Source organism: Prionailurus bengalensis, chromosome D1 (genome assembly GCF_016509475.1).
Source record: "Prionailurus bengalensis isolate Pbe53 chromosome D1, Fcat_Pben_1.1_paternal_pri, whole genome shotgun sequence".
Classification (NCBI taxonomy): domain Eukaryota; kingdom Metazoa; phylum Chordata; class Mammalia; order Carnivora; family Felidae; genus Prionailurus; species Prionailurus bengalensis.
The window spans coordinates 113,111,459-113,130,455 of record NC_057346.1 but is presented as its reverse complement, the minus strand read 5'-3'; the positions used below and the strand labels follow the sequence as shown (position 1 = coordinate 113,130,455).

Here is an 18,997-nt window from a genome sequence, read left to right as displayed (position 1 = left end):
GCCGGGTCACCCTTTCTGCCTTTTGTAGCTGCTTGAGGGGTTGGCTTTCTCGCTGTGACACAGTCCTTCAGCTGGCAGGCTCTGTGCACGAAAGGTAACCATCCTCTGGGGCAGGTGGTGCAGTCATCAGCCCTTTGCGCGGTCTTCGGTCCCCCACCCCTTCGCCAGGCAGGTCTCAGGTCACCCCAAGGCACCCACCGGCAGGTGCATTTTTCAGACCCTGAAGGATGAGGGCTCAGGCCTCACAGGAGTCATCCTGGCCTCTGTCTGCCCAGGGGGAGTGACCGATGAGGCTGTCCCTCACGACCAGCAAACCACCAAGTGGGGGATGTTCTGGCAGGTGGGGTCAGGCCCTGCTGATTCCCCGGTGGGCTGAGCCCCTTAAGAGACGGGGGTCCCCGGAGGAGGACACCGCCGGCCTTTGCCGTCGCCCGCCTCTCTCCCAGCCAGGCCGGCACGTGTGTGTTTCCTTCGAGGAATCCAGAGTGGGGTCCCGGCCGCGTCCTGCTCGGACAGGGGTCGGGCCGGAATGAGTGCACGCTGCCGCGTGTCGCAAGAATGTGACCTCCCGACGTGTCCCTTCCGAAGGCTCGGCCGCTGTTCTGGACGTGGATTCCCGGTGCCCATCCTGAGCCTCCTGCCGTTTTTACGCGTCTTTCCCGAGTTGGCTCCGTCCCTGCCTTCCCGGACCGTCCTGCATCCTGGCGAGGCGGTGAAGGGGTGACTGGGTCACAGCTGTCTCAGTGGAGCCCGGCCAGCGCCACCTCTGTCCCCTGTGAGCCCAGCTGCCCAGTGTGGTCGTCGCCGGGAGCAGGGGTTGACGTCAGGCCCAGGCTCCGTGAAGGGTGCACCTGTCCTTAGTTTTCATGAAGTACTTCACCGCAGCCTCTGACCTTGGGCAGCGCGGATGGCGAATTGTGCCCCGCAATACTCTTGTCCTCTGAGACGCTGAGACTCCCGTCTCCAGCCCAGCTCCCCTGGGAGGGCACGCGCAGCCCCAGTCTGTGTGCAGTGACGGCCCTGGCCTCAGGCAGCACAGACTTGGGAGCTCGCTCGCCCGCTTCGTCCCAAAGTACACCAACCCCATGGCGAGCGGGAAGCTGCCCACGTGGCAGGACCTCGAAGGAAGCCCGCGTCCCCGGCTCCTGGGGTCATCGGCATCGGACTTCTCCACAGCCTGGAGGGCTGCTTCTCTTAACATGCGTCTTCTTAGAAAGGACACTTTCTATTTCTGGCTCCAGCCCGCGGAGCAAGCCCGAGTGGTTGCAGCGTGCACGCCTGCACCCACGGTCCCCGTGGGCAGTGTCCTCGTTCTGAGTCTCTGGGACGCTGAACTCGGCAGAGTAAGGGCCTCGCCTGCAGTCTAGAACGTCGTAGGAAGACGGGTGAGGTGGGCTCACCTCTTCCTGCTTCACCCTGCGGGGCCTGGTTTGAAGGGTGGACAAAGAAGCATGTTTGGAACCGAAGCAGACGCCTTGGACAGTGCTTGGAGGGCCGTGTGCGTGTCCTGGGGCGGCTGTGACACAGTCCCGGAGATGGGGGGCTTACCCAACAAGATTTATTGTCCCCCTGGCCTGGTGGCCGGAGCCCGAGGTCCAGGCGTGGGCAGGGCCGGGTCTCCCCGAGGCCTCTCTCCTTGCGTGTGGACGGCCGTCCTCTCCCCGTGTCCTCACGGGGTCGTCCCTCTGTGCGTGTCTGTGCCCCGATCGCCTCTTGTTACACGGACCCCGGTCACACGGGTTCAGGGCCCACCCCGTGGCCCCGTGTTACCGTACCCACCTCCGTGGAGACCCCATCGCCACATGCCGTCTGGGGCGCCACATGCCGTCAGGACTCCAACACCGGACTTGCAGGGGGACCCAGTTCAGCCCACACCAGGGGCCAGGCTCGGGTCGCGGTGAGGACGTACCTGTGGCCGTCTCAGTGCCCCGGCTGCGTTGTGAGGCCCTCACACGCGTCTCGGCTGCGGACGGAGCGGGGCGCTGGCCCCGATGGAAGTCGGACCCCGAGTCCCTTCCATGTCAAGCGTTGGCTTGAGCCTCCGTGAGATGGAGAGGTTCTCAGTGTCCGCCTATCGCTGCTTCTGTGTCGGGGCGGGTTCTGCGCACGGCGGGGACCGGCGGGGGCTCAGGGCGCGCGCAGGGGCGTGTCCGCGCCCTGCACGGAAGGTGCCACGGGTGCGCTCACCCCCCGCCTTGTTCTCTCCCACCCAGTGCCCTTCCGAGAGGCCCCGGCATACTCCAACCGGAGGCGGCGCCCCCCCAACACGCTGGCCGCCCCCCGGGTCCTGCTACGCTCCAACAGTGACAACAACCTCAACACCAGCGCGCCCGACTGGGCCGTCTGTTCCGCCACCTCCCACCGCAGTCTCTCGCCCCAGCTGCTGCAGCAGACGCCCGGCAAGCCCGAGGGGGCCGCCAGGACGCTGGGGGGCTACACCCCCGGGCCCTACAGCCGGTCACCGTCGCTCAACAGGCTGGGCGGTGCCCTCGAAGATGGCAAGAGGCTCCAGCGGCCCTGGCACGTCGGGTAAGGAGTGGCCAGGGTGGAGGGGGCTGGCGATGAGCCAGGGGGCTCCCGCGGGGACCAGGAGAGGGGGCCCTCCCTGCTCCATGGCTCCTGGTTTCTAGGGCTCAGGGCACGCCCAGAGGCTGGCCAGAGCATCTCTGTTACTCCAGCCTGGATGCCGGGTCACCCGCACGAGCACGTGCCCGTGATGACCTCTCAGGGCAGGTGCGGGAGGCGGGGCTGAGCTGCCTGGAGTGACCTGGGGCTGGGGCTGGCGTCCGGGGCCTCGTTTCCTTTCCCTGTGCTTTGGACTCTGGCTTCCCAGAGTGAAAGGCGAACAGAGAGGGCGCTAAGGCCACCAGCCTGCTCCTTGCCCCTTCCTCCTAATGCCGCATTTAAGGCAAACGCACCTGCCCGATCCAGAACCCGGGGTCCCACTCGGGGTCTGGGCCCTCCCCCCAGCACATTGGCCACCTGGTCATGGAGAATTGCTCTCATGAGGATGGGACTTCTGGGGCGGGGGGGAGGGTGGGCTCACGGCTCAGGGCTGGTCAAACAATCAGAGCAGCCACGGCCCCCCGCTCCCAGCAAGGCCAGTCTACTCCCCCTCGGGCCTGGGCCCGGGTCCTCACGCTCCCGCTGGCCGGCCCCCTGCCTGCTGGTTCCTGGTGTCCACGCCTGCGCGTGGCGTTCCCAAGCGTCTGTCCCCTTGATCTCTGTCCTCACCCGTGGTGGCCCAGGAAGGCCCGCCGACCTGTTTTCCTGGCGAGCACAGGTGAGGTGTGGTGCCCACTTGGCCCAGCGTGTCACCGGATTCCCTGTCCCACCTTGTCCCATCCCCCCCACCCCAGGGCTCTGAGGGCACTTGGTTTGCCAAGCCTGCCACATGAGGCTTGCTGACACCACGTCCCCAGCTGACGTCTGTGATGCTGGGGACACGGGGGCCACCCCCCGGGGGGCTCTGTCCCACAGGTTCCGTGTGTTCAGAGTGGGGTGCAGGCGGGGAGCCTGGGATGGGAGGGAGGGTCCGTGCTTCACACGGTCCCGACTGGGGGCTGACGGCTGTGCTCCGAGCAGCAGCAGGCAGGTCTCCAGATGGGGGAGGATGCGCCCGCGGGAACCATGTCCCCCGGCCGCTGGGCCGGGGTCTCGGGCCTGAGGCTCTGTCTGGACGCAGGCACGATCCCAAGCCCACATCAGCACCTCCGCCCCGGCACTGCCTGGCAGTCTCGTTCTCCAAACAGTGAGATCCAGTTTCTGGCTCTGGTCTAGATTCTCAACTCTGAGTCGCCCCAAGGGAGAAGTCCCAGGTGCTAAGAACAGTTTAAAGCTAAATTAAAGGTTTCCCCCGAGGCGGCAAATCACACTGTTCGCTAGAATCACGGCTATCATTTTAAGAAGAGCGTGTCCCCTTCCTCCACGACGAAATCTAATACGATGCCGATGGCACTGTGGCCGGGGACCCCCAACGCCGCAAACAAAATACTGCTTGTGAAGGGGAGGGAGTAAAGGCACCGCTGTGCCTTGCCAGGGCCCTGCCTGGCTGTCCCTGGTGTCCTGTGCGCACGTGTGAGGTCCTTACAGCGGCCTGTTCTGAGCGCCCAGGACTTCCGGGCCCACGTTCTGGACTCCGCCCTGGGCCAGCTATGTAACACTTTTGCCTCATCCACACAAGGAGGGTCAGGGGAAGCCCGGCGCCCCGGGGCTGTCGCTAAGATGGGATGAATGAGCTCATGCTCGCTAAGTGCTCCGTCTACACAGGCCCTTAGGTGAAGCTCCAATCTGCGTCCAACCCAGGACTGGGCGCTTGGCCAGGCCGACTGCCTGTGTCACCCAGAGCTCCGGGCAGGACGGTCAGCCGTCCAGGTTTGCCTGGGACCATGGGATCGCCCCCAACCGTCGGCCCGCTCTCTGTCCTGGCCCAGCCGGTGCACTGCCCTGGGAAGCGGTGCCCCGATCCTTAGTCCTGCCGTCTCTGCCTTGTCCAGCCTTCCTCCCCCAACCCTGACAGGTGTCTCTGTTCAGGATCCAGCTCCCTTGCTGGACAGGAGCCACTCTGTGACAGGAGCCGTGAGCTGCTGGGGGGCTTCCCCCAACCCTCCTCTGTCCTAATGGGGACCTGCCGGGCACCCCAGCTGCCCCTGGGAAAGGTGGGCCTTTGAGCCACACAGCAGGCTGTCTGCTTCCTGGCGAGGAGACCACGCTCTGGCCTTTCAGACCACGTCCAGGCGTGGAGTTGGCTGCACAACCAGCCCCGGGGATGGGGGAGGCTGGATGCCGGTTCCACAGCATGGCCCCCGGGCCTTGTGGAGGGCTCAGGGAGGTGGCCGAACCCCTCCAGTCTGTCTTTGTCTTCGTAGCTCAGAGCCCAACCCTTCCCTGGGGCAGACGGACCCTGGCTGGCAGGGGGCCTTGCAAGGAGGCCCCCAGAGCCCTTCCTGGTTCTGGCAGAACCCAGGGTGGGGTTAGGAGGCCCCACGTGGTGGAGGGAAAAGCCTGCTCCGTCTACACATGCTGTCCCCACGGTAGCTGCTCCGGAGGCCCCCCCACCCGTGGAGACCCTGTGCCAAACCCCCGGGTCATGTTGAGCTCTGTTCCTGCCCTCCGTGGGACTAGACGCATGACCGTTCTGTGCGGTCTCCTGTGTAGCCAGGGGCTGGTGGTTTGTGATGAGGGTTAACTTGAATTTGACTCCCGTCAGGCTCACGTTCTGAGGTCACGTGTGGCTCACGGTGGGCTCCCCAGAAGCGTTTGCCGCTCTTGGCTGTCACCGAGACCTTTAGAAGGACCCCGTGGCCACCGTGGGCCGGCACTGGAGGGTGTCCGGGGCCACTGTCCGGGTGACAGCTCCAGCCACGAGGCAGGAGAAACAGAGGAAATCATGTCGGCCCGGTGGAGGGAGACCCAGACTCCTGACACGAGGGTTTGTCCTCAGGGCCCCCCTTGTCCCCTCCCTTCCCTCTCGCCACCGGCAGGGAATCCCAGACACTTAGCAACGTGATCAGGCAGAGCCCTTTTGCTGGAATGCCGAGCTAAGGCCCCAGAAACCCCAGCCGGAAAGGCGGCGGGCGCATCAGTGTGGCCAGACCCGCAGGTGCAGACTCGGTGGCTGGGTGGGGGAACCAAGGCGTCCCCAGCTGCCCGAGCCACTGCCTGGCTCCTGCTGGCACGGCTGACCGGAGCCCTCCCCTGCAGGGCTCTGTGCTGTGGGCAGGGTCAGCCTCCCCCGTGGAGCTGGCCTCCCATAGCCAGCTGACCTGAGTGCAGAGCAGAGAGGCAAGAAGGTCCGCAGAGGTCAGAACCCCTGTACCTGCAGACCTTTGCGTGGGCCCCAGGTGCGGGGCTCTGCACACCCCTGCCTACCACGGCGCCCTCTGGTGGCACCCACGGGCATGGCTCGTCCGCGTCCCTGAGGACCCCTGGCCCGTCGCCCAGCAGCTGAATGTGGAGAGGAGGACCCGGGGGCCCGCCAGGACCCCTCCCTCCAGTGACCTCGCAGGCTGTCCTGGTCTCAGCAGCACAGGGAAGCATTCTGGCCACCCTCTCATCAAGGGAGCATCTCTTGGTGGGTTTAGCTCAGCACAGTGGGGAAGGCTTCTGCTTCTGGGTCCAGGCAGAGAGATCCAGTGCAGCCCGGGGCCGGCTGGTGGCATCTCTCTGAGCCTGAGCCGTCGGGCAGAACCCGGCGGGGCCTCCGCAAAGTCTTGTACCCAAGTTACTATTGTGTTCAGAACCTGCCCGCGGGAAGCTGAGGCCATGTAGGCGCTTTTGGGGTTTCAGATGGATGAGATGGCAGGTGCCCGGCAGCCCCCCAGTGTGGGGGGCCTGGCCATCCAAGGGGGTCCAGGTGTTGGGGCGGCAGGTGCCCGTGGCCCTCTGGGGGAAGGTGACATCAGCATTGCCAGTAAGTGCCCCCTGAGTGGCGCCTGCCTGCCTGTGAGCGCCCGGGAAGGAACGCCAGCCAGAGACAAGGGCCTCGAATCCCAGAGCAGGTCTGCTCACAGAATAGAGCCTTTGGATGGAGCCGCAGACTTGAGAAGTGAGAGGCCCCGTCTCCTTCCTTGGAAGGTGGAAATGGGCTCTGGAAGGTTCTGGGGTGGCGGGAATCCATCTAGCCCTACACGCCGTTTCCAGGAGACAAAGTGCCCATCTTGTCAGGCTTATGGGTGTGAAGGGTCTAGCTTGGGTCTCTCTCCACGTCTGCGATCCCTCTCCCTGCTTCCTGGGGGCATGGAGACCACAGCTCTGCTCCCCCAGAGGAACCGGGACCTGGCTTCCTCAGTGAGAACTCAGTGCAGCGGCTGCTCCCTTCCTGTGCCTGCCCTGACCCAGAAAGGGGGTGGGGGTGAGCTCCAGCCAGCTGGGGTGAGGGCAGGGCTGCGGTACCGTCTGGGCGAGGTGGCCGCCGGGTGGCCCTCCTGCTGCCCCATTGCTGCCTGACCTAGTGTGCTAAGGGCGCGTCTGTCCGGGTTTGTGTCTGTCACCGGGCAGGCAGGTGGGGCCGGGCCAAGGGGACCCACCATAGGGGAGCAGGTACATCTTGGCTGCTGAGGAATCAGTGTCCAGGCACCTCACGGGCCACCCCTCACCTGCCACTCTCTCTCCTTCTATGTTTGGGGACGTTCAGCCTTTGCTGCCTCCGTTGGTCACACAGATGTGTGAATTCCCAATCTCCTCTGTTCTGGGCGTTCACCGTGTGGAAGTGAATGCCATGTCCCCACCCCAGAAGTGAGGGCAGGAGGCACATAAGCCCCTGACAGAGCCGCCCCCCGCCAGGAGTCAGAGCTCATGCAAGTCAGGGCTCAGACCTCTGTGGGGGATGGGGGGGCTCCATGGAGGAGGGGAGATCCCCAAGTGGGGAAAGAGGTGGGCCCCCCGGGCCCAGGGAGGGGTGAGGGGTCCAGTGTGACTGGAGCAGACAGCGGAAGGTGTCAGGAGGGGGCACGTTCAGAGCGGCTCCCCGTCCCTCGGGGGCTCCTGAGACTTCCTCTCCCCGCCGCCCTCTTCTGCTTGGAGCCAGGGGTGGCCTTGGGCTTGCAAACGGGCAGGAGCCCGACTACAGTGGAGCGTGGGTTACCATGGAGGAACGTGTTGGAGCGGCTGGACGGAGCCCGTGTCCGGTGGTTCTCACGTCTCTGGAGTCCACCAAGTCCCGGCTCACGGGGGTGCCCAGCTAGTGTCACTGTGGCCAGTGGCCACAGTGGTCATCCCGATGACCATCCATCCCCAGATCCCTTCTCAGGACCCCACGTGGAGGCTGTGGGTTGTGGGGTGCCGTTACTGCAACAGTAGAGGCAGGGCAGAGCACAGAGCCCACGCCGGGGCCACCGTGCCCAGGGCAGTGAGCGCTGAGGATTCCCGTGCATCTTCCTGGCCCGGGGGCAGAGAGGTGACGGTGCTGATGGCACAGGGGGTGACGCAGGGTCTGAGATTCTATACCGAAGACACAACGATCAGCGGACGGTAAGAACTTGGGACCTTTTGGGTTGGACCTGCCTTACCCTCTTTGCCAAGCTGCAGCACTCTCCTGCCCACTCGCCCTGGGTGAGCCAGGAACCTGGGGAAACCCCGATTTTAGCAGGTCCCCAGGTCTGCCAGGTCCCTGTTCGCCCTGCACAGCTGGGAGATGGCTCAGTTCACTCGTCCGTGTCACTCCACAGCCAGCCCCCCAATTTTCTGATACGGAGAATTCAGTGATTTGGCCCTTCGACCCAAACAAGTGCTTGGAATTGCATCTGGCTGTTCTTGGACGGAGCACAAGGGAAGTGTTGACAGTGTGGGGTGTGGAACTTCAGACCATCCTCACTGTGCAGGCGGGATGCAGGGGGCCCAGCCGGTCCCCCCATGCCTCCTTTCCCGGGAGGGGATGGCTCTCCCATCCCCAGGCCACGGAGGAGCTCTGCTCTGGCTTCTGCCGTGGGAAGCTGGAGCCTGGAGGACACAGTGCATAAACAGAGGACGTTGTGAACATAAGACACCTTTCCCTGCAGGGGAGGTCATGGTCACCAGGGCTCATCACTGCGCAGAGCAGGGAGCCCTGGGCTGGGATCAATGAGCTGGGATGTGAGGTCAGCTGTGTATCAGCGTCTAGGTCACTGTTTATGGAGACTCCATTTTCCATCTGCAGCATGGGACTTAGTGAGGTTCAAATGAACGGGGAATGAGAAGATGCTTTAGCTCTTGTGGGAGATCCAACATCACTGCACTAGGCAATGCCTACACCACACAACACTCTGGTCTTCAGGGACTAATTCCTGTTCTTAGACAAAGCCTTTCCAGGCATGGATTGATGGGCTAGGGAACTGACCGTCTGCAAACAGGCTCGGGAAACAACTCCCCAGATCGGACCTGTGTTCACTCTGACTTCTCTGCCCAGTGACGCACACTCTGGTGCCAGCTGGAAGCAGGCAGCTGACACAGGTAACTTGTTACCCACTTACCAGTGGAAGCAGGGAGTGGTAATGGTGCTAATGTTCGCTTAGCACCTACAGAGACTGGTTCCTGTTGACTCCTTCTCCATTCACTGTGGATCCTGCCCTCTTATCAGAGAGGGAAACAGGCTTCAAGAGGTTAAATCACTTGTCTAACATCTGTAGTAAGAGGTCAGCTGGGCATCTGGCAGGGTCCCTTTTGAAATTTGGGTGAATGGGTAAATATGAAGTTCAGATAAGTGGTAAGATGGATAGGTGGGTGGACAGATGAATAGATGGATAAGTGGATAGATGGGTGGATGGATGGATGGATGGATGGATGGATGGATGGATGGATAAGAGGGTACATGGTTGAATGGATGGATGTATGAATGTGGTGGGTGGGTCACGGATGGATAGATGGATGAGTGAATGGATGGATGGATGGATGAGAGGATGGGTGGATGGATGGATAAGAGGTAGACGGTTGAACAGATGGATGGGTGAATGGATGGATGGATAGGTGGGTGGACAGATGAATAGATGGATAAGTGGATAGATGGGTAGATGGATGGATGGATGGATGGATGGATGGATGGATGGATGGATGAATGTGGTGGGTGGGTCACGGATGGATAGATGGGTGAATGAATGAATGGGTAGATACATGGATGGGTAGATGGATGGATAAGAGGGTAAACGGTTGAATGGATGGATGGGTGAATGGATGGATGGGTAGGTCGTGTCTAGGTAGGTAGAGAGGAGGGTGGATGGGTTAGTGAACAGCTGGGTGGATGGAGGGGCACATGGATAGATACCATCACCCCCAACACAGAGTCAAGCTAAAAATAGAAAATGACCACCTGAGACAAGATCACGACCGTGTAACTCTGGTCTGTGACGGTGACCAAGCACGTGCAGTATGTGGGCTGCGTATGCGCGTGCGCACGTGCGTGGGGGAGGTGCTTTGCCAGGCTCTTAACTGCTCTCTCTCTCCTTACCTCGTTCCTCTCCTTTCTCTCATCATCGCGTTGGGGGACAGAAGCTGTGGTCAAGCCAAACCTCCCCAGTTTAAGTATCAACAGCACTTCCTTCCTCCCCTCCCCATCCCTTCTGTCCGTCCGTCCATCCATCGCCCCCAGTCCCCCCACACACACATCTCTCCATCCATCCGTCCAGCCACCCACCCACCTGTCCGTCCATCCTTTCCTTGGTTTACCCAACAGAGAGCGAGTGAGCCCCTAGGCTGCGCCAAGCCCCGTTGGGCCCTTGGGATAACATCATGGACCAAACGGTCTTCGAGGAGCTTGTATTCAAGTGGGGGCGGGGAGGCGAAAGCCAACGAGGAAAAAGGGTATGCGAATCACACTTTAAAGTCCCTTCGTTCAAAACTCCCTCTTCTCCAGGAGCCCAGAGTGGGGCTCAGCTAAGGCTCTCTCGCCAAGACCCAGGACGACGACCTATCCTTGTCCCTCGACCCGCTGGCTGCACAGTGGACGTGCTGGCCCCCAGGCTTCTGCCGGGCGCAGGGGAGGGCGCTGACGTGTTGAGTCCACGGCGCTGCGAGGCTCAGGCGGTGAATACCGCGGGGCACTTTCCTCAGGCCCGGGTAGTAGGCCCGCCACTCACCGTCGTGACGTTTCGGCCCTGCGGCCACAATGTCACGGTTAAGAGCAGCTCCGGCTCCCAGCCTACGAACGGTCTCGCTCCCCAGCTGTCCTCTCAGAGTGGGCCGTGAAGGCTGATGCTTTAACACCACGGGACGGGATCCGGAAGGACTCTGGTGCCTCAAAGTGCGTCAAGGTGGAGACGCGGACGTTTTCCGACATCGTACGGCGCCAGACCGGCTCGGAGACGAGGCGGGACGGTCGTGCCTTCCGACTGCGACAGCGCTCCCGGCCCGGCCTGCGCCCGAACTCCCATCAGAACGTGTGACGATCCCAGCCGAACTTCCCGTCCACAGTCTGACCGCGTGGCAAGCAGGCGTTTTAGTTGCAAGGGGCGCTGAGGAGGCCTGTGCGGACGCCCGGTCCGGGCGCGAGTGCAGCGGGGCGCCTTTTCCACGAGGCCAGCTCGCGGCCATAGCGCGGCGCGGGGGTTCGAGGCGCGGGCGCCTCCAGCCGGGCACAAACGCAGCGCGCCACGGTCTGGGCGGCAGGTGCGGGGGGCGTGCCCCGGGGTGACCCCGCGGGCCGAGGCCCGAGGCAGGAAGTGTGCGAGTGGTGGCTACCGGTCCCCTTTCGCAGCCAGACCCTCAGCTGAGGGCCTACTGCGTGCCGGGCACGGGGCTCACGGCAGGGAACAAGCCAGAGGTGGCCCCTGCCCTTGGAACCGGGGACTAAAGTAGCACGTGGATAAGTGAACGATCTGACCTGGAGGGGCACCGTCCGGTCCACGGGCAGCCGTGGCCACGAGCCACGGGCCGGAGCCCGGTTTGGACGAAGCGGTCCAGGAGCACAAGGGACCCGGGTGCGGCTGAAATCCGGAGAGAGTCGGGAAGAGCAGGAGGTGAGGGGGGCAGCTGGGAAGGAGCTGGTCACACAGGGAACGCCGGGTCAGGAGTCCGGCGTGGATGCCGAGCCCACTGTGCCGACGATGAAGTGTTCCAGGCGGGGACCCAGTGGCACCTCCCCCTTTCCGGAGGGGGTCCTAGGGACAGCCGCCCTCCTGCTGCACGGCAAGACAGCCCAGACCCGCCCAGAGGACACGGTGCTGGGGGAGGGGAGCCCGGAGGCCTCTCTGGGTCGGGGAGGGGGGCCCGTCAGAGACCCCGCCGGAGTCCCCTCTCGCACCCACCCTGGCTTGTGCCAAAGACGCGGACGCTGGGAGCTGCCGTTCAGGGAGGCCAGGCACCGCGTAGTAACGTAGTAAGGGGACCGCGGGGGGGCCTGGGAGCGCGTAGCCCAGAGGGATGTGAACACAGCAGGCACGCTTGACCGGACGTGGGGCTCACGGGGAACAGATGCCCCACCTGGGTTCCCCCGGACCCCGCAGGAGATGTGGCGTCTGTCGCTGGGTCCCAGCAGGCCTTCAAATGCCGCCCAGGCGGGAACCGATCTGGGGAGGGAGGGGGCCGAGGGTGAGGGCCCGCGTCCTCGGAAGAATCCGGGACGGCTGGAGCGCGTCGACAGGGAGCCCTGCCTGGGGCGCCCTCCTCAGGGCGGCCGGGGCCGAGAGCGGACCGTGGCTGCCCTCAACGTGCGGCGACGGGGTCTGGAGCGGCCTCTTCTCCGTTACCCTCCTGCCGCCCCAGCCCTGGGTCCCACCCCTGCCATCCCTCGGTGCACACAGGGCAGGTGCGTCGAGGACACTTCAGCCACAGTTTACAGAGGTCTGGGGACCCTGGTGTGTGGTCCTCTCCCCAAGCCCGCCCCTCTCTACCTACCCCAAGCCTCTTCTGAACCCATCTGATGCAGGTGAGTGGCCCCAGGGGCCACATTCCCTATTGAAGCGGAATTGGGTCCCTTGTTTTCCAGGACTCACCTTCTGTGCCCAGAAGCCAGAGAGGAGGCCCCCTCGTGCCCCTACTCTCCTCTGAGCCCTTGGTCTCTTGGGCCAAGCCGCCCTGAGTCTGGCTGAGATGAGGCGGACTGAACGAATGAATCGTGCCCTGAGCTCATGCAGATGCCACAGAAGGCTGGCGGGGTCCTCTCAGGTGGGAACACGGCCCAGCTATTCTGGCTTTCCCGAATTCTTTCATATGACTGCCAGGTGACCCAGGGTGTCCCTCCTCTCTGTGAGTCCTCTGCTTGCCAAGCTGTTACCTTGGACCAAAATGTGTGTGTGTGGGGGGGAGGGGGGTGCCCACAACATGTCTTTTGCAAAAGTCACTCCTCTCAGGGCTCCTGGCATGCCTGGGGGTAAATGACGTCCGTCAGAAGGAACCTCTGGGTCTTTGAGAGGAACCCCAAGGTGGATTTTCTTGTGCAGACACATTGATCTGTGGCTGGCCAGGCAGTGAGAGGGTAACCGAGGAGGTGCTGTGAGCCCACTGGGCAGGGGCACCTGGTGGTACCCAAGTTCACAGGGGCACCTGCACCCCCAGGATTCGGTGACCTCCATCTGTGGCTTGAACTTGGTCAACGAAGGCTCCGTGGGAGAAATCGCCTCCCTGGGGACACACGGCCCCCCCAGCCCACGCTCAGTCACGACGGTGAATGAGTCGCGGGCCCAGGACGTAGTGCTGCCCTGCTCGGTGAACTTCTACGAGCACGAAGCCAAGCATGTGCCATTTATCAGGGGTGCAGGGATGGGTAAGGACCGCGCAAAGAAACATGGAGGGCTCACATTAACCCCCCAGCGTGAGCGGTCCCGTCAGCTTCTGAAGTTCTCCCTGCAAGCCTGTTTCACGGCAGCCCCCCACCCCTGCCCGTGCGAACGTCCTCCTCGTAGAAAGCTCGAGGCCCCGTCCGTGGGCTCAGGGGCCACGGTATCCATAGTTGAGTGGGGCCCCACCGCTGGGGACGTGAATTTGCGACACGCGCCGGCCCCTCCTGAGACTCAGGTGTGGCTCCCCGGTTAGAAATCCCTGCCCAGCTTCGACCTTGTGTGTATGCTCTTCCTAAAAACCCCGTCCCGGGAAGACGGCTCAAGGACGCCTCGCGTTGTCACCCATAAGAACGAGGGTGGGCGTGCTCTCTTTCCGCTGCCCAGAAGTGGCCGGCTTTGGCCACCCGTCACGGGGGTGCGGGGACGTCGTGACAGAAGCCCCTCAGCGTGTTTCTCTGTGAACGCACCTCCCGCGCACGCATAGCCCCCCTGTTGGGGCGGCCGGGGTGTTTCTCACCATCCGGCCTGGACGTCGACCTGGAAACGTACGCTCTTTGTGGAATAACGTACAGCACGAAAGGAGGGGCCCCCCTCTTGTGAGACATCTGGTGAGCAGGGCTTCCGGGAGCGGCCACGAGTGTCATCCCGAGTGCTCTCACGGAAGGTGCTGCTGTTTCCGCACCGGGAGTGGCTGGTGCCCGCACGGCCAGAGAACCAGGGTCTGCCCCGATTTCTGCCTCGCTGCCGTCCTTTATTTTTATTTTTCTAAAAAATTGTGTGAAAGTGCACATCACATACGGTTTGCGATCTCACGTGTGTCCGCACAGTTCCGCGGCTCTGAGTGCGCTCACGCTGTTATACGGCCGTCCCCACGCTCCGTCTCCAGAACTGTCCGTCTTCCCAGGTGGAGGCTCCGTCCCCGTGAACACGGACCCCCAGCCCCTCCGCTGGCCACAGCACCCGCCGTCTACGCTGTCCCCATGAGACACTGACCCCCAGCCCACCATCCTACTTAGGGACTTGATACTCCAGGCACCGGCTTTCCATGGAGTCACGTCAGGGTCGCCTGCCTTTCCCGACTGGCTTCTTTCACTGAGCGTGACGTCCGCAAGGTCATCCATGGTGTAGCAGACATGGGAACGCCCTTCCTTTCTGAGGCTGGGTGTTGGTCTGCTGTGTGGACGGGCCGCACCGTTTATCTGTTTGTACTTGCTGGGCACTCGGTCGTTTCCATCTCTCAGCGTCGTGAGCAGTGGCGCTCTGGACAGGGCGTGCAAACGTGTGTTTGGGGCCCTGCTTTCAGTTCTTTGGGGTTTATTCCCAGAAGCGGAATTGCTGGAATTACCGTTCCCTTAACCACCAACGCTGCCCCCGGGCCTTTTCACGTCTTCGCCTCATCTAGAACCGGGGGCTCCTATGTGACCGCTTGAGCGGCACAGTGTTTGTGACGAACGGATGGGCTGCGGGCCTGGAGTGTGACGTGTGCTGTCTCAGGCCGTGACCCTCTCCCTCTGTCCCCTCCCCCTCAGGCCGGCTTTCCCGCCTGGAGCCAACAAGGACACGCTGTCTGCCTTCGAGTACCCAGAGCCCAAGCGGAAGCTCTACAGTGCCGTGCCGGGGAGGCTCTTCGTCGTCGTCAAGCCATACCACCCCCAGGTCGACGGCGAGATCCCCCTTCACCGCGGCGACAGGGTCAAAGGTCAGTGTCCACCCTGCTGCTGGGGCTGGGTCAGGCCGGGGCCCCGTTGGCCTCAGTGGACCCCACGTTGGGGTGTAGGCGCCTGGGGGCACATACAGAGCCCTGGGAAGGCAGAACGGGGAACAGAGTGACGCTCGCCAGTCATTCTGGGGGGACATAGCTGTGGCATCCCTGATGCCTGCTAGGGAGCAGCACACACACGTCTAGAATGAGATTCCATTGCAGAAAGTGCAGGGAGGAGGGCAGAGGTCCTTTCTACCTAGAAAACCCCTGAGGGCCCCAGGAAGAAGCGGCGTGGAGGGGGGCACCTGGGGGGGCTCAGTCGGTTGAGCATCTGACTTCGGCTCAGGTCGTGATCTCACGGTCCGTGAGTTCGGGTCCCGCGTCGGGCTCTGTGCTGACGGCTTGGAGCCTGGAGCCTGCTTCGGATTCTGTGTCTCCTTCTCTCTCTGCCCCTTTCCTACTCATGATCTGTTTCTCTTTCTTTTTTTTTTTTAAACGTTTATTTATTTTTGAGACAGAGAGAAACAGAGCATGAACGGGGGAGGGGCAGAGAGAGAGGGAGACACAGAATCGGAAACAGGCTCCAGGCTCTGAGCCATCAGCCCAGAGCCCGACGCGGGGCTCGAACTCACGGACCGCGAGATCGTGACCTGGCTGAAGTCGGACACTTAACCGACTGCGCCACCCAGGCGCCCCAATCTGTTTCTCTTTCAAAAATAAACATTAAACAAAATTTTTTTAAAAAAGCGGTGTGGGAGGAGGACCCGTCACAGGTCATATTTGGACATGTCTTGTTGGGATTTGGGGTGTCTAGGTAGATGGTCCAGCAGGAGCCACAGCCTGGGGCCGATGGCGTTCCTGGGAAGGAAGCCCGCCAGGTTGGAAGGAAGTATCCCCCAAGCAGAATCCTGGGAAATGTGGTCGAAGAGAATTGAAGGGCTCCATGAATGCCGGGCCAAGGGGTTAGACTGTGTGGCCGGGGTCCTAGGGAGCCAGCGATGGTTTCCGAACAGGGAGAGGAGGTATGGAAAGTCTTTCAGGAAGACGGGTGTGATGTGGGCATGAGCAGGAGGTTGGCAGGAGCTGTAGTCTGGCCCTGTCATCTGAGGACAGGCCTTCAGAAGATGCGTGGCAGGTGACAGACAGTGTGCCCCTTAGCGGTCGGCTGGCCGGGGCCAAGTCCTGCCTGCCCCCCCAGGTCACAACCCAGCGCCCTCTTCTGTGCCCTGTGCTAATCCGGCTGACCTCAGCTGGCTTTTGCGAGTGTCTGGTGACAGGTGGAGCCCCCTTCTCTCACGGCCCTGCCTGGTCGTCCAGCTGCACGCAAACTTGGCCATCTGGTAGCCCGTACAAGTCCCCGGAGCTCTGTTCATTTTCTTTCCGGCACTTTTCCTCACCTTAGATCACGTCTGTTGATCTTCTCCCAAAACTCTTTTCTCTGAAACGTTCCCTTCGCTGTTAAGGCCGTCGCGTGAATTTTTTCTAATGTCGGAAATTGCACGTTTAAACTCCAGAGTTTCCACGTGTATTGTTTCTGTCGTTTCCTTTCACGCAAGACCTCCCCTTGCCCTGTTGGGGTTTCTCGCTCCCCGAGAGCGTGTACTGTTCTAGGACACTGGAGTGGTCCAGTCGGCACACGGAAGTCCCGGTCTGTGAGTCCCCCGTCCGGGCCATCTCAGGCTGGCCTTGCTTGGTTTCCTCTCCTTGTGAGGACGGGCTTTGTCCTAGCAGGTCTTGGTGTGTCTGGTGACCTTCTGTTGCATTGTGGACATCAGGCGGCTTAGTTGTGGGGATTCTGACTTCACTGAGTTTTCTTCTGTTTGGCTGGGTGGCCTGGGTGACAGGCCGGCTCAGATTTGGCGCCCCGCTGAGCTGCTCGACGCCCTGCACACAGCTCAGGGATGGGGCGGTCTTGTCTGCGGGCCCCTCTCGGGCTCCTTCCCTTGGGACTCGCAGGCTCCGGGCCGCGGAGCGGGGCTCTCTGGTCCAGCTTCCCTCCCGCAGGCCGGGCCCGTGTGCCTCCCCGCCCATTCGGGCACCTTCCCTTCCGAACCCGGGGTTTGCGGCCGCCTTCCCTGGTGGCCGGCGGGGCCTTGTCCATCCCACCTGTAGGCGGAAGTCCCTGCACCGTCCCTGTCTGGGGCGGGATTCTTGTCAGCTCTCAAATTATAAACATTCCAGTCACAAACGTAGAGGTTCGCACAAGCCGCAACTTTGAATCTTAGCCCCAGAACGCGTCGCGGGGTCGACTTTGTCCCCTAGGAGCGAGCGGATTCCCGTTGTCCCCGTGACAAGGACGCGGCTTCTGCAGACGGGCTGGCTGGTGGTTCCGCCATGGCGATCACACGGGGCCCCAGACAGAAGGTGACAGAAGTGATTTTGCTGAGTGCCTGGGGGTCCACACTGCCGCCTCGGCGGTGCCGCTCCCTCGCGGATCCCCTGCGCCGTGGCTGCGGGGGGGTGTCCTGGAAGTGCCCCAGGGACGCGCCCCTCCCCCTTCCCCCAGCCTGGTGGGGGCACCTCTGGGAACAGGCCCTCTTCTGAGAAAGCTGGGCAGGCCAGGCCCCCGGGACTTGCCCCGTCCAGGAGCCCTCGCCTGAATACCGTTGGGTGATGCGCGAATCCGGGGGGGCTGGCGGCTGGTGTGAAGACAGAGCACTGCCCCTTATGGCCTGCTCTTACTGTGTGTGCACCCCACCCTACCTACCCCGTGGCCCCCAACACACCATCCGGGACTCCCTGGCCAGCCCAACTCTGAGGTCGGCTAAGCCCTCGGCCCAAGCCCCAGCCTTCCTTTGATTCCATGTGTTTCCATGGCGCTCTGCACCCCAGACCCACGCGGGCTTCAGCCCGGGCCGGCAGGTGACCACCGGCAGGTCGCTTCATATCTGGGAGCTTTGCGTCTGTCTCCACGCGTCGGAGACGATAACAGAGTAGGTGGAGGTGGAGACCCCCATCCCTGAGCGCCTACTGTTTACTCCGCACAGCACTGGGCACGTCACGTGCGTTTCTGCACGTGAACCTCGTAGCAGCTGTAACTCCAGTAAAGACCTCCCAGTCTTCCCCCAGCTGGTCACCAGGGGCCCAGGACCCAGGTCTACTTGGTCTGGACTCGGAGCCACACCAGTCCCACCCCTCCCGCTGTGTCCGCTCCGACCTCCAGCTCTGCTCGCCTGTACCCGTGTTTGTGCTCTCGACCCAGTCTTGTAGAGACGGGAGGCGGATTTACTGTGTCTCCTTGTATGCGGATGGGAAACAGAAGAGCAGACAGGGCACAGGGCTCGGGTCAGGGGAGTGGGGGCCGTGGGGGCGGCAGTGAGAGACGGAATCCGAGGAGACCCCAAGTCTGCAGCCGGATGAGGGGAGGCCGGGGAAGAGGAGGAGCCTCACAGCCCAGGGGCAGCGGGAAGGTGGCTCGGGGCAGAGGGGTGGACCCAAGCCGCCGAGGGGTCCCCCGCTGGGCAGGAGCCCTGTGGGCAGTGGTGTGTGGGGAGCCGGGCTCATCTCCCGTGGAGAACAGAGATCAGTTCCCAGACTCGCGCCTCAAAGGGCGAATGCAAAGGACTTCTGTTCTGAAGGCAGCTGGGCGGGCCATGCAGGCCACTGACAGTTGCCCTGGAGCCCGTTATGCTGGGCCTGGGCCCCCTTCCCTCCGGCTACACTGTGTGGCCTGGTCTTGTGAGCGGCCCCTCCATCCTGGCTGCCCGGCTGGCGGCTGGTGGGGTCCCGGCAGTAGGCGGGAAGGCCCTGGGGTCCTGTGGATACGCCCCCGGCTCCCTGACCGCCAGCCGTGGAGGGTGGATCTTACTATTCCCAGTGGACCACGGAGCCCGTGCCCCTGGGAAAGCATCTTTTGCATACCTCTCCCTAAGTGTGGGTGCCCGGGAACAGGGGTGTGCTTGCTGTGATGCCCCTTGGGATACTATGTGAAGGAAAGTCCAGGATGGCTTGAAATTCAGATGGCCTACAGCGACGTTCTAATCAGGGGGCTTGATGCAGAATGGGGGGCCCTGTCACTCAGGCTGTCCCAGCCCAGGGGCTCGCTCCCGGACACTCAGGTAGATCCTTCCTCGATGACCCAGGCAGGTGTATGGCAGAGGGGGGTGGG

The 18,997-nt window shown here is 62.7% G+C and overlaps 1 protein-coding gene across 1 annotated transcript in view; it reads left to right on the top strand.

Moving 5' to 3' along the window:
- SHANK2 (SH3 and multiple ankyrin repeat domains 2) overlaps positions 1-18,997 on the top strand; it is a 476,763-nt gene that overhangs the window by 190,805 nt on the left and 266,961 nt on the right. Inside the window, 2 exon segments of the mRNA XM_043581937.1 lie at positions 2,214-2,529; positions 14,717-14,886. Coding sequence (XP_043437872.1) covers positions 2,214-2,529; positions 14,717-14,886 — 486 coding nt within the window.